We start from the raw sequence: 15,324 nt of genomic DNA, 5'->3' as shown, positions 1-15,324 counted from the left end.
TTTCATATATATAGATAGGTCTAAATCAGACTTGTGTAGGAGCTGCAATTCATTTTGAGGATTGTACCTTCATCCAACAACTCCCAAAAGAATGCAGTATTTTTACTGCCGAATATGGCTATAAATCAAACAAACAGATAGCAAACAGCATTATTTTCACGGACTCGCTTAGCTCTGTTACTGCCTTGCAGAACACAAATACCAAAGGACACCCAATCCTACAACATATCCAATTTTCAGTATCAAACCTATTACAAAGAAATCACTATCAGATTCTGCTGGATCCCAGGCCCCACAGGAATAACTGGAAACGAAAGAGCAGACAAAGCAGCAAAAGAAGCTTCCACCTCTTATGCCTTTCGAACAATGCCATATACAGATTACAAGTCCTTGATCCACCAAGGCAGTATAAAACAATGGGAACAACACTGGCTAGATCAGACTAACGACAAACTTCGTCTAATTAAAGAAACTTCGACTGTGGCCTACTAGCTTCCGATCGAATAGACAGGAAGAAGTGATCTTTGCTCGATTTTGAATCGGGTATATACGTATGACTCACTCTCACCTACTAAGAGGTGAAGACATCCCCCCCCCCTCCTCAATGCCAAAACTGTCAAGTTCCGCTGACTATACATCACTTTGTGGTGAACTATCCAAAATTTCATAAAGAACATCAAAGAGCCTTCCAATCAATAATGAATAATTTTAGATGGCCTGCCAAATATTACCGAAGCTTTCTCCTTCCTTAAGCTAACTGGATACTTTCAAAACATATAAAATTAATAGTATATCATTTATAGAGAAGCTATATATATAACAGAATCTTGGTTCTGCCATAAACAACAAGGAAAGTGAAAAAATGCTGATATACGAAACTCTCCTTCCTAGGCTAGGCCGCATTATAGCCTAAGCTGCTCTTGTGCCAGTAGCTTTCAAATAACAACAACCCTTTGTTAAAGACATGGCTTGCAGTTTAATCTCTTAATTAAAATCACTTATAATTTTATTTACAACTTTAATTTAACAAGATATTTTTATGAAAGCAACACTCAAAAGTTATGCACAATTCTAAACGATAGGTATTGATATAATGTAGAATCTACATTATATCAATAGCTATTGTTTATCGTTAGATCTAACAACAAGCACAAATAAACAAGTTTTTTATAAGCCGTATGTTAGTTTGTCTCCATCTATATAAAGCAATATGAATTGTGCAGCTGTGCATCCAACTAACTAGTGACTGACTCAAGGATAATATATATCAGAAGTACCAATATGTGAGTCTCAATAGAAAAAATTGGAAACACCACAATACTGAAGCACCACCACCAACTGTTGGCTGGCGAACTAAATTTACTGATTGTACTGACATGAAGTTCTCCCACCTTACCCCAGTCACATGGCCTGGCATACAAAGACAAAGCCCCAACCTATTCATTCTATCTTTTTTTTCCTTCAATAGCAGTCGCGCACATAAGCTCAGTCCATATCTGTCTCTAAAACTAAGCACCGTATTTACAACAAATACACAATTGAAATGTATTTGTGGGCTGTGTAAAATTGCTTCGTGGGGCCGAATGCAGCCCGGGTGCTGCTAGTTTGAGACCACTGATGTAGGCGATCTTCCAGCTGGAATCCATTTTTGAAATGGTTTAGACATCTGTTGATGCCAATGGGCCATCAATAATGGCTAAAGTGAACTGGGGGATGGGGTGGATACACGATCCAATAGATTATTAGCAGAGACTGAAATGGTTTCTGTCACACTAATTTATGAAATTATGAATGACCTAATGAAATGTGTATTGTCATTTATCATGGCAAGATGACATAACTTAGTTTACATGTATCATAAGCAAAATGCACTTTATTAGAAATAATGCTTTGATATTTAACTTTTTTTTTTTAGGTAGTGGAGAATTAATAGACAGGCTAGTTTATATGTGAGATCAAATATGGACTCTTGAAATAAATTCCTGTTAATTAGATTGAGATGGTGCTGGTTTGGTGGGGAGGAACCTAGAAGCTTTGTCCTAGTACTTGTATCATCTTTGATTATATAACCATATATTTATCAGGTATTGGTTGATCTTGATTCGATCACAGACATGTTTGTCAAATGGCAGAGAAAGGAGTGGACAAAGATTTCAGACTTGCTATTTTTTGAGTGGATTTGAAAGTATGGATTCAAGTGAGAATTAGGAATATTGTTTTGTGAATTTGTAGCCTTGTCTTATAGAGAATTCAGAAATTTTACAAGTTGTTGTGAAGTCACTTGTTGCTGAGATAGTTTAGATCCTTTAAAATAGGAGTGAAATTTATACATGCTTATAATGCAAGATGGTTCAGTATCCAAGTTTGATTCTAACTTCAGAACTGCTGCATATTCCAACATAAGCACACCTTTGAAACATTAAAAATAAATTTTAAAAAGAAAAAAATCAAAGTTAAGGTTGACTTACATGCAGAGTAAGTTTCCAGACTTGAATTGGAGCTATGTCCTTGGTGTTACAAAGACCAAATTAATACTAATCTATTTACAATGTAGCATACTTTTTCACAGATGTAAATTTTTGTTCATGTTTTAGAAAATTTTTCTTCTTAAATTTAAAAAAAAAATTTAATAAAAACAATTTTCAAATTTGTCAGAAGTTTATTGAAACTAACCTTTTGAGGTAGTAAATTTCTTATGGCAAATGCAATTTCATATTGAGGAATTCCATTGTTTTTAAAGGAAACCCAATATGCAGTGCAGTACTAAACAAATTTCATTTACTGGATCAAAGTTTGGGACGCTTTGATTATGTAACTGAGACATCGATAAAAATGACATCTATTGGCTAGTTTCTTGACCTTCTACATAAGGGACTACCTTATTTAGAAGTTATGCCTTTCTCTACATTTTACAGTGTAGTGTAATAAAACATCACAAATCTAAACTTAAAAGAACAGAAATAATTGAATGAAAAAGTAGTGTGCTCTTAATGCACAGAAAATTCTGCATTGAATTGTAATAAAGATGATTATAAAAAAAATTTATTATACAGTGAATATAATAAAGCACACTTTTTAAGCAAAAATTAGTCCACTTGTGTGTCAAAATATATGGTAAATGCTGACCTAACAAATTAATATTGATTGTAGTAACAACAGAAATCTACATTTTCTTTAATGTTCACATATAGTACTTCACAAACTTAATCTAGGAAAAGGTAAATGCCAAATATTGATCTAAATTCGTTATAACTTTGCTATAAAACAATATTTGAGTTATGCAGACTCTCAAGTAGGTTATCAGTTGTATATAACAAGCAGCTTACGGTTAACATTTTAATATTAAGTGTTTTTTTTTTTTTTTATATCAAGCTTTTCAAAAAATCTACCACTAGGAGTTTGAAAGCTGCACATACTTTTACACAATTTGCCTTGTTAAATGACTGAACACAATGATGAGAAACAGCTTCATGATTTTACTTTATTTTCAGTTCTAGTGCTATTATCATTGAGTGAAACTGCTCAAAATTACACTGAAAATAAATGAATCTCATAAATTCTTTGTGTATGTGTAAAACTGGTTTTTCTAATTTTTACTTATTTATTGCAGGCCCAGATGCCAGATCCAAAGACTTACAAGCAACACTTTGAAAATAAACATCCAAAAACACCACTTCCTGATGAACTTAAAGATGTTTGATGACCTAGCAGCTAGCAAGATGTGGCTGGCATGCTTGGAATCTTGCACAGCTTACCACATAAACATGTAGATCAATTGCTGTTTGTACAATATGGGATTTAAAATGTCTTTCATGTATTTACCATTATTTCTATACAGTATCTAAATGTCATCTGTAATGGCCAGATCTCTTTTGATCTTGGATATTTTTCATAAACATTTGTAAGATAACAGATGAAGTGAGATTTGTCATCTGTTCTACTTTAATGGGGTCCTTGACCTAAAGGTAAGAGTGGGAACAGGTTTTATTGCAGTTGATGTGACCTCTGTCCTTATTTCTAAGGTTACCTGATGATCCTACTCAGTGGCTGTATGCCAGTTACTGCAATAAAGGTTTTTATGGATGCATGGAGCAGTGTTGGAAGCATTTTTATCTTGTGCACATTATACACATTTGAGCATTACCTTATGATTAGATGGAATCTGTCAAGAGTCAGTATGCTGAAAATATCTCTGGACTCAGGAGAGTAACTCCTAATTGTCATCCACATTGTGGACCATAAACCATTCTCTGGTGAACACATTTCTTGTGCTGAAAGACTTTGAATCACCAATTTGAACTAGCTAGAATACCTTTTCTGTAATGTATACATCACCAAAGAAAACTTCTGTTAGTTCCATTAAGAATTTTCATAGTTATTACCAGATAGCAGGAAATGGCATATGTTACATGTGGAAAAATTAACTGTTAACATATAAGGTGCAAGGCTGTCCTAACATTTATTCTATTGGGCTAAAGTAGCTTAACTTTTCATTAAAGAGCCACAATGTTTCTTTTATCTGGTCCTAATACACCAGATAAAGTTTGGTCACCACCAAGATTAAGAATAAATGTTAATTTATTTGAGGCATCTTTAGATTTCAGGATCACAAATTTTTCATATTCATTGAACAGTATCTTGATTGATTCACCATCTTCACTTTGCCTGCCAAACTTAAACTGGCATCTGCTTTTTATAATGTGAATTTTAAAACCAATTAAATGTAAAATATTTAATTGCTTTAAGTGAATGACTTAACTATATAGTTCATTAAATTAAGAACTTTTTAAAAAATTAATACTAATTAAAATATCCATTTGTGCATGAATGAATTTATAGTATATTCAGCTGTACATGCTGTGAATGGCCACTGATTAGAAGGATTAACACTTCTTAACATTATATATTGATATAATTAAAACTATGCCCTTTGAAATTATTTGAGTAATAACCTATAATACATGCCATATCTAAATTATAAATTATGTTCATATACTAGCATGTGTAATGCACCAATTATATGCAACTAAAGGGTAATAGGGATTTTAAAAACTAACATTAACAAAATACCAGATTCATATTATTAATATGATAAAATTTTAATAGCAAAGTTTAACTGACGGTACTCACCTCAAATATAACCCACTTAGTTGTATGGTGTTTAAGTTGAAAGTTGTGGAAATTTCACAACTTTCAACTTAAACACTATAGTACTTAGTGGGTTATATTTGAGGTGAGTACCGTCAGTTAAGCTTTGCTATTAAATTTTATCAAGTTGAATTTCAAAATAATGATACATTAAAAAGTTCTATGAATTAACTAAGTATTATTATTATTTAAATTTATCACCAGCTGATAAGAGCCCCTATACATTGATAGGTACTCAACAGAGACCAACACCATCAATATCGAAAGCAATTGGCAGTATATGATCTGTTTCTATTATCCATATTCCAGTTTAACAGAAGTTTATTAATTGATATAGAATTTTATAGGGAAGTATGGTGAAATTATATTAGTTGTGACCCATTATTTCGGATTTACAACTAAATCAACTCCCCAATTGATATAATTTGTGTTTTTTTTTTTGTATTGAAGTTATGATGAATGTAGCATCACTGATCTCAAACCTTTTCATGGAGGTTTGTGCAAAGCTTGTGAAAGAACTTAGCCGACCGGGCTAGCCAGGTGGGTAAAGTGCCTGCCTGGCAACCCAAAGGTCACGGGTTCGATTCCTGCCTCGGGCTTGGATCAAAGTACTGCAAAAACCTTGGGAGGTGCACTATGGCCACAGAAGCTGATGTGCCAACAACTACCAAAAAAAAAGTGAAAGAACTTGGCTTTTTTTACAAGTTTTTGTTGAGATATCAAATCTTTTTGCAGTTAAGTTTTCAGTACATTAGCACTATACATTATATTGGCAAATAACAATAAAAATTAGCTGGATACCATTCCTTCTTTGCTCTGCAAACAAACAACCCATTTTTAAACAATGGCAAGTACCATAGTAATGCAACAAGTAATGGTCTGCAGCATATAGAGGTGTGCACTCTGTTTTTAATCCATATAGGTTGTATTAATTAAACTCATGCTGTTATTTTAATGCATGCAACTGCTACATAACTTGTCATAGTTATTAATTTTCTCATTACCAGGAATCCTATAACTGTACCAAATTTCAAGTCTAACTTAAACAGAAATGTTAGACTATTGAGAGTCAGGCTCTGTGGAAGGACAGTTGTTTTTTTTCCAGAGAAAAAAATGTGGTGTTAGTTTAAAGTTTTTTTAAGAAATCCAAGATCCTCTGGCTTTTTCATGTTCAGAGTTAAAGCTGTGAAAATGGATATCAGTTGGTTTTAGTAAAAGATACAGGGAGCTTGAGAACTTGGCTAGGTGCACTGCCATGTGCCTTGATTTTCCTTAAATTCTGCACTCTTTCTGAAGATTCTTGACACCCAGTGAACTGACACTTGAACATGGATAAGTGTTTGTGGAGAATTGTTACTAACAAATCCTTAGAAACATTACATTCTCTGCAAATTGTAGAATCTTTAATCCATCTATTCGGCCATGACCATGTCTTCAATTTTTTGATATTTTTGGAGTTGTCAATTCCATTGGCGATCCGAAATGGTAGTCATCTGTGGATTCTCAGCCCTATTTACACTGCTAAATTTAATTTTTTTGTCAAAAATGGCTGCTTTTCCAATTGCTGGACATCTGCAAATAAGAAACATTCCCAAGAGTATGATAAAATTGCAGTTATATTTTTATACAGCAAGCATATTTATAGTCAAGGTAGATAATTTATTAAATGCTTTTTGTGACAATTACAGCCACTCCCCGATTAACTTAAGGGTTGCATTCCGCAGAACTCTACATAAGTCGGAATTTCCCCTATGCTTGTGCAGCACTAGCAACTATCTCTCTGAATTGATTGAATCAAAAAAAATTTTTGACAAACATGTGAATAGAATTATTTATTGTATTTGTTGAATTTATCTCATGCGCAGGAAAAATTACAAAAGCATGCAATTTAAATAATATAAAATTACAAAAAAAAAGTGAGATGGGCATAATGTCAGTAAGTTTTACCTCTCAAGCATCATTGCCAGAATTGACGTCTTCTGCTGATAAGTAAGCCGCTGCAGAGATTGTGAGGGCTGTGGAGATTTAGGAGTTGGCTGCTCAACCTTATGAAAGAACATTAATGGATGACTGGAAGATGGTTTTTTCTTTTCATTGTAGATTTCTTTGTAGCAAGCAATCATATCATTCACCCCTCTAACTTTTAAGAATCGTTTGCTGGCAGGATCCATCTTCTCAAACCTTGCCATTGCTGATGCAATTTCACGAAATGCCATTGCCATCTCTCTGGTGATGAAGCATCTCAGCTTCTCATTTGGTTCATCTTGAGCTTCATCAGCATTTTCCTCTTTTACTATCACTGCCTACAAGTCAATAAGTTTTGTTAGATAATTCCTTTCTTCTTCCTCTATTAACTCCTCCATGTCTTTGGCAACTACTTCCAGCTGAAGTAGCTCTGTTAAGTTACAATCTTATCTGTAACTTCTTCATATGATTCGTCTTTTTCAAGCCCTTCGAAGCCTGTTACGTGCTGTTGGCACATTTTCTTCCATGCACCATTTAAGCAACTTTTAGTAATTTCTGCTCAGGCATTAATGTTTAAGATGGTATGGTAAATATTGTAAAATTTCCAAAAGTCTCTTAACATAATTTTTCTCATTGTCTACTGCAGACAATGCCTGAGCAAATGTGCATAAATAGTATGCTTTTAAATTCAAAATAACATCCTGATCCATAGGTTGGATTAGTAAAGTCATGTTTGACGGTAGAAATGACTCTCACATTGGAATTCAAATCATCTAGATGCGTAGGATGTCCAGGAGCATTATCTAAAAGAAGCAAAATCTTGAAAGGAACATTTGTTTTTACAATATATTTTAACCTCTAGAATGAAGCAACATTTAAACCAATCCTAAAAGATTGTTATCCATGCTCTCTGGTTCGATCGGAAATGCACAGGTAGGGTTGCTTTAGTGATGCTCTTAAATGCACAAGGATTTGAAGAATGGTACAGAAGTGGTATTAATCTGTAAACTCCTGCTGCATTAGCCCCAAGCAAGAGCGGGGCCCTATCTTTTGAAGCCTTGAAACCTGGCATTCTTTTCCAGTTTGAAATGAATGTTCAATTTTTTTTTTTTTTTTTCAATACAGAGCAGTCTTGTCAACATTAAAAAATTTGATGCATTGAATAGCCACCTTCATCAATAACTTTTTTTCAATACATCACAATTTCTCTGCAGCTGCAGAATTGGCACTGGTGACTTCTCTGCATACTTTAATGTTTTGGAAACCAGCATTGTGCTTGAACCTATTAAACCACCTGTTGCTTGCCACAAACTTGGCTTGGGGTTTGCCATACTTATCCTTAATATCTTCATAAATACTTCTTGCTTTTGCTTGAATTTCCATTGGACTCAGGGGCACTTGCTTCTGAATCTGATTTTCCATCCATATTATTAATAACTGTTCCATCTTCGATATAGCACCTTATCACTGTTGACCTTAAGTGCATTGATCCTTTGACACGTATTAAAAGGACACGCATTGTCCTTTAAAATAGTATTCACTGTTGAAGCAGCAAGACCATTAATCATTTTCATCATTTCTAAATCAGTTTTGTTTTGTTTCCTGGCACTGCCAGCACTTGCACTTTCCATTGGTCCCTTTCCCTACATCATTGTAATACATAAATAGGAATGAAGAGAAGTTTCTGAAAATTTGTTTTTTTTGTGATTGAAGATTTAAGTGAAGGGGACACATTTTACCCTACAATATTCCAGTTATCGGTATTATTGCAAATGCAGTAAGATAGTTTATAGTAGATTGTACTAACAAAAAAGCCCAATAAACTGGAAAGTGCAAATTTGTTTTTTGGTAGTGACCTCCAGAAATGTGCTTTAAAAAAATATCACGAAGGCATTCAAAATTGATTCTTATAATGGGAACATATGATGAAAGTGTAGTGCAATTTCCATTATAAATATGACCTTTTAGAGAGAACTTAGCAATATGATAATTTCTAACTTCCAAGGACTTGGAATGAATTAAAAAAAAAAAAAACAGTTATTGGGTTCACAATACCTCCATTTATCCCTACAGATGCAAAATAAGTTTTCCATATTTTTTCCAGTTTGCACCAACTGGCAAAGACTTACATAAAGTTGTGTATTACGTAAGTCAGGGAGTTCCTGTATTCAGTTTAAGAAAGCTTAATATTTCCTCTAACCTTTTAGATTAGATTATCTTAAAACAATAGATACATATATGCTAACATGCCTAATGTAGGCACCAATTGATCTGGAATTATAATACAGTAGCCCTTTGATATGAGTATAAAAATGATTATTCTTTTAGATCCAGAGATTGCAATAATAGTTTAGTATAACTGAGTTGTATGTAGACATGGTCATCTGCCTTGGGCCATGGCTGGAAAGTGCAGGAGTTAAGGGTTTGATATAAGTTCCAACAATATAGTTTGGGTGGGAGGAAAGTTGTGCTATGAATAGCAACTTCGATGCAGAAATCCCTTGTCCAGGCTCATTTAATAAATACTATATTTTAAAAAAATTTTTTTATCCTTTACGTGGATAAAACAAAAAATACAGAATCATGATTAGAGCGAGCTTATAAAGCATCAGCCAAAAAAAATCCTTCCCATTTCACTTATTCATTCCCTTAACATGTCCAGTTCTTCATTGAATCTGTTTTAAGCTATCAACTTCCACAATAACATGGAAGTTTGTTTTGGCAAACCCACTGGCTAAAGTCAGAATTCTGCATGTCTATTCTGCAACTGTCTTTCCTCAATTTGAATTTGTCCCCTCTGGTGCATAATCTAAGCAAGAGAAGAATCCTATCAGCATTGAGCTTGCCCAACCATTCAAAGCCTTATACACCTCAGTCAGATCACCTCGCAGGTGCCCCCAGACACTGCAATTTGCAGAAGTTAAGGCTTTCTTGTTAAGAGGACCCCCTATGTTGCTCTTCTCTGTATGTACTCACTTGAGCAACTTCTCACCTTTCCTAAAATGAGGCCTCCAGACCTGTATGCAGTAATCAGTGTGGCCTGACCATTGTCTTATACAAAGGGATAGTCAACTTATCCCTGCTAACAAAGTTCCTGTATATCATGAACAAGACCCTATGAGCTGCTTTAGCAGCCTGTCTGCACTGCTCTGAAAACTTCATATCTAACTGCACAATTACCAAAGGTCTTTTTCATTCTCCACTACCCTGAGCATAGTACCATGCAGTTGGTACATTACTCTGGTATTACTGCTATCCATATGCATTACTTTACATTTGTCAATGTTAAACTTCAGTTGCCACTTCAGCCCATCTGCCCAACTTTCCTAGATCCTGTTCCAGCAGTGTACCATCATTACTGTCATTGACAACCCTGCCGACCTTTGTATATGATACAGACTTGGACATTAAGCTTTGATTAATATCATTTCTAAATATAGAAAACAACAATGGTCTGAACCCTGGGAACTCCACTAATAACATTAGGCCATGAAAAGCAGTCCATTGATTACTACACTGGCTTCTCCCACTCAAATCCCTTTATCTATAGCAGCAACTTTCCCTTAATGCTATACTGCTCCAATTTGTACAGCAGTCTTATGTGCAATAGTAACAAAAGCATTCTGTAATCCAAGTATGATATCAAAATTATTTTTTTGCATCCAATTCCTTTGTGACCACATTGTAGTATCCAATCAAATTGGTCAGGCAAGACTTCTTCCCCTTCACAAACCCATGCTGTGACTCCATTATTTACCCCAGAACAGAAATTAAACTAACAAACTTCCATGCAGAAGGGGAAAACACCAGTGGAATAAGAGCTACCTTCTCAAAATCTGGGTTTTTTTATATATAAAAAAAAAGTTGCCACATTTTCAAAATTGTTGTTTTTGGAGGGGGGGGGTTAGTCTTGGAATTTTTTTCTTGTGTACAAAATACTTTTTTTTTAAGATTACTTTAACAAAATTTATTAAATGGCATTAAAAAATCACTTGTCTGGAAGATTCATTTAAAAAAAACTGTTGTCAAATTGTTAAGTAACATTAAATGTTGTACAGATAGGGCTATGCCTAACTAATTTAGCATCTGGGGAATTGAAGTTCAGGGGCTCCCATTTGGTGAGTATGGGCTTGGCACACCCAGGGTCCTGAGCTGGATATCATCATTCTTCTTTCTTGGTGATTCCCTTCTATTTCTCTCTCAGGGTAACTCAGGCTGGTGCAGCATAAGCCTCAGGCTTCCTTGCACCCTATGGCTAATAATAATACTGCACTGTGACAATGTCAGAATCTACACCATGCCATCTGGGGGTCAACATAGGCAGTAGGGAAATATCCAGTTTAGGTGCATCTGCCAGCTTCAGTCATGTTTGGGGGGGGCTCAAGAAAACAAATGCACCACACTTCAATTGCATGTCTCATTATATAAGCACATGGGACATTTAAATTTTATTTTTACATTTTCTCTGTTCCACTTAACTCTTGTACACCAATTTGTTTGCAGCACAATGATTTCTTTTTTTTTTATCACAGATCACAAGCACTTGTTTGGCCATTGCAGATTACAGATGTTCATACCACAGTTACATACCTTAATCTGCAAAGAAGTATCTAAAGATTTTTTTATTATATGTACATATCAATGTGCAACAGATAATCAGAACATTCTCATGTACTCTTACACAATCTATAATTACAGTACTCTGAATATAGACAGCCCACACCAAGTGAAGAACTGGGAGAAGGGAGCAGTAGTGGGAGGGGGATGGAGGATATATCAGATTTGGGTTTCTATTGTGGGATTAGTTATTGTGGTGGTGGTTGTTTATGGTCTGGTTGAGGATTTCCCTGCAAGCTAAAAGTACTGAGTCAGTACTTAGAAATATAGATTTTAAGTTATAGAGAAATGTTTGTAGATTCTGGGAAACAGGCAATTTTAGTGGTAAGCCTGTTTCTATGAATCAGTGGGGACAGTCATAAAGCATCTCTAGCCCTTGTGTGTAGGATCACTATCCTCCCTACACCTGGATGGAAAAGACCAGAGTTCAAATCCCATCTATGATGGGAGGAATTTGAGTCTTAACAATGTGGCCAAGTTAATTAATCAGGTGAGGATAGCATAATTTCTCTCAAACTCAGGTTTTTCTTCCAGCAAAACAGAATCTGCCTCAGAATACATGCAGTTCAGACTATATATATGTAGCAGTATGGCCTAAGTAGCCAATGCTTCTAAAATCCAATGGGGATCATCAACTAACCCAAAGCCAAAGTTTTAGCCTTGGAAGAGCCATACCTAGTCAAAATAAGTGTATATAATCATGGTGCATACTAGGTTATGGTACACCAGGTTAACCTGTGGGGATAAACCTCTTGGTTGTTTCCCCTTTGTTGCTGGTCCCAGTTGTCCTGCCACACTTGTAATTTTGTGGTTATTTGTTCTTTCCTGTTTTACAGGATTGTCTAGATTTAGGGGTGATACCCATGAAATCACTGGGTATGTCTTCAATCTATAATGTAACGTAACCTGCTTTTAATAATCTCTAGATCCAGCAGCAAGTTACTGGCCAGTACTTGCAGAGTGGGGGTACTCAGTGCAGCATGCTTTAATTATTAAGAGTAGAATTCTGTGATTTATTTCTTGATTGTTCTTGACTGGCTGCTTGGGAGAATCAGATGCCAGCATCATAGTTTATTACAGGTAGAAAGACTGCTTTGTATGTGAGAGACATGGTTTTCTTTTTTAAGACTCCAGCTTAAGTGATTGATGTGGGCTATCATGGTTGCATAATTTTTGATCTTTTTAGTCAAATAAGTGAGATGCAGATAAATAATTTGTCAAATATTAACCCCAGATACTTTAATTCAGTGGTAATTTTGATTTAAGTGCTAGAACTGGTAGGAAGGAGATCTTGATCAGAATAAGCTGTTTTTACAACAGATTGGGCTATGTGAACATAGGCTTTGCAGTTGTGATTGCAAAGCTTATTTGCAGAATAAGGTCATCTGCAACATTATCTACGGGATCTAGGTGTATGTTAAGAAGGTCATCCAGTATTGAGTTCCAAAAGAAGGAATCGAGTACTGGGCCTTAGGGCATCACTTTAGTCATAGTGAGCATTACTTCTTGGAATCTGTTACACACTGATAAGTCTGTTGCTTAAATAATGTGATGTAATAAGTTGCAAGGTACATTTTTCTGGTGCAGCCTTCTAAGAATGTTGGTCTAATTGAGGTGTGTAAGTTCCTGAAGGGAACAGTAAAATAGGTTTTTCTCGGTAAAAAGTAAAAAAGTAAAGTGCAGGATGGAAGCCTCCTCAACAATTCATGCCGAGGGAAATGGACCATAATCTGCCACGCTGTCCAGTGCAGGTTGGCAGATCGACCGTATTCAGCAGTCGGGAGCTTGAACCCCGGTCTACTCAGAGCATGTGCTACTGCACTCCCACTCCTGACCACTTGGCTACGGAGGTGTAGGCAGTGTTATTCAGGGGACATGGGGCCTGATGTGGTAAGTGGTTGAGCACAAGAGTGTAATAATGCACATACATTTGAGTGGACAGTGGTTCTAACTTGTGTGACTGCTAAATACAGTTAGCAGTTGTACTCATTGCCAAAATAATTGTAAGAACATCTGACCTAGTGGTTATACTAGATTATAAAAACAAGAATCTTAAAGAATTACAGAAGACTAGATCTCATGAAGTTAATCTTTAGGCAGTATGTAGATAATTGGAATGTTTCCTTTTAAGGCAGTTGTGCCAGCTTAACAATATTTAAGGTGGAATTAGAGAATAAGTGACTTGGAATCTTAAATTTTCTTACTGATGCAGAATAAATTTTCCCTAGCCCCCTTTGGCCATTGAAATACTAATATAGGACAAAAAAAAGTACACAAATACAGGACAAAAGTAATATGGTGATCTCAGCTTATGCTGATAGATGAAGTGTGGCTTAATGTGATGTACAGTTATAATGTGCTATACAGTCCAAGTATCAGAGGCACCCACAGTACAAATATACCAAGAGAACTTTTGCCCGGATTGTATAATTCACAAATGCATACCAGCAATTACCTGAAGATTGGTGGTGGCAGTGTGATGTGAAAGGCAGTTTTACTTTGAACTTAAGTCTACTGGTCACTGAAACCATTAATGTAACTATTTTGCATGAAGAACAATTCTGTTTTACTTGAATTATGGCAGTTGTTTGGAGGTGTCTGATTGTATCAGCATGAAAATGCACTCTCTCAAAATATCTGTACAAGTTTGAGAACAATTATCTACAAGCAGAGAATAGCTGCAATCCTATGGAAAAACAAGCAAGATTTCAATTTCCACTTACTAACCTTGTAGAAAGTCTCCCCCAAGATTATACTAAAGAAAAAGAAAAGTTTTCTGGTGTCTCTGCCTGTGTTCTGTTTATGATTTCATTGTGAAGTAGGTGTACCCAATAAAGTAGCCACTTTATTGGGTACACCTACTTCATGAAATGGGCTGCTCCTTTGGTAACAGCCTCACACATTCATATCATGTAATATAAATCAAGTGCCCAATTCAGTGTGAGAATGTGCAAGATAAAAGAATTAAGTGACAATGTGGCATGGTAGTTGGGGCCAGATACACCAGTATGAGTAACTGTAACCCTGCAGGGGTTTTGTTACTCCCGGGTGTATTTCTAACGAAGTGTCACGTAGCCAATGTCAATCCTGCAGTCAGAAGCAGCTTGATACAAGACGTTCTGTGATAGCACAAGGGCTTGTCAGTCAAATAACCCAGTAAAACAGTGCCAAATGGACATTTCAGAAATGCATGACTTACTTTATCCTGCAGGGTATTGTAGTTGATGACCAAGCTAGGTTCCACTCTTTTCAGAAAAGAAAGTATGGTTACGGTTGGCTCTGGAGCATTGGAAAAATGTTGTCTGGTTCCTACTGTCACACGTGAAAGAACTAGATATGACATAAATGGCACGAGTCCATGGACTGAATGCTTGACGTAGCCCAGTGGTCAGGAGTGAGAGTGCATAGCACACATTCCTCCTTGAATGGACCGGGGTTCAAGCCCATGACTACTAAATACGATAAATATTTGTATTGATGATTTATTGTAAACTCTACTGACTTGGTTGTCGTGCAGGAGTATAAACAAAAATATAATCAGGCTAGTAGTGGCTGTGTAATGTGCGTAAACCTGATACTGAGCGTTAATAAGTG

General features: G+C 35.7%; 1 protein-coding gene across 1 annotated transcript in view; it reads left to right on the top strand.

Moving 5' to 3' along the window:
• The window catches only part of LOC150076908 (transcriptional regulator ZNF706-like), a 39,671-nt gene extending 35,584 nt beyond the window's left edge, over positions 1–4,087 (top strand). Inside the window, exon 3 of the mRNA XM_090386730.1 lies at positions 3,611–4,087. Within this exon, the coding sequence (XP_090242856.1) occupies positions 3,611–3,700 (90 nt within the window). The 3' untranslated portion in view covers positions 3,701–4,087. The remainder of the gene's footprint in view (positions 1–3,610) is intronic.
• The last annotated feature ends 11,237 nt before the right edge of the window (positions 4,088–15,324 follow it).

The sequence above is a fragment of the Mastigoproctus giganteus genome, chromosome 12 (assembly GCF_048544385.1).
Source record: "Mastigoproctus giganteus isolate SK-2022 chromosome 12, ASM4854438v1, whole genome shotgun sequence".
Classification (NCBI taxonomy): domain Eukaryota; kingdom Metazoa; phylum Arthropoda; class Arachnida; order Uropygi; family Thelyphonidae; genus Mastigoproctus; species Mastigoproctus giganteus.
Note: the sequence above shows the minus strand (reverse complement) of the source record. Positions and strands in the feature narration are given on the sequence as shown.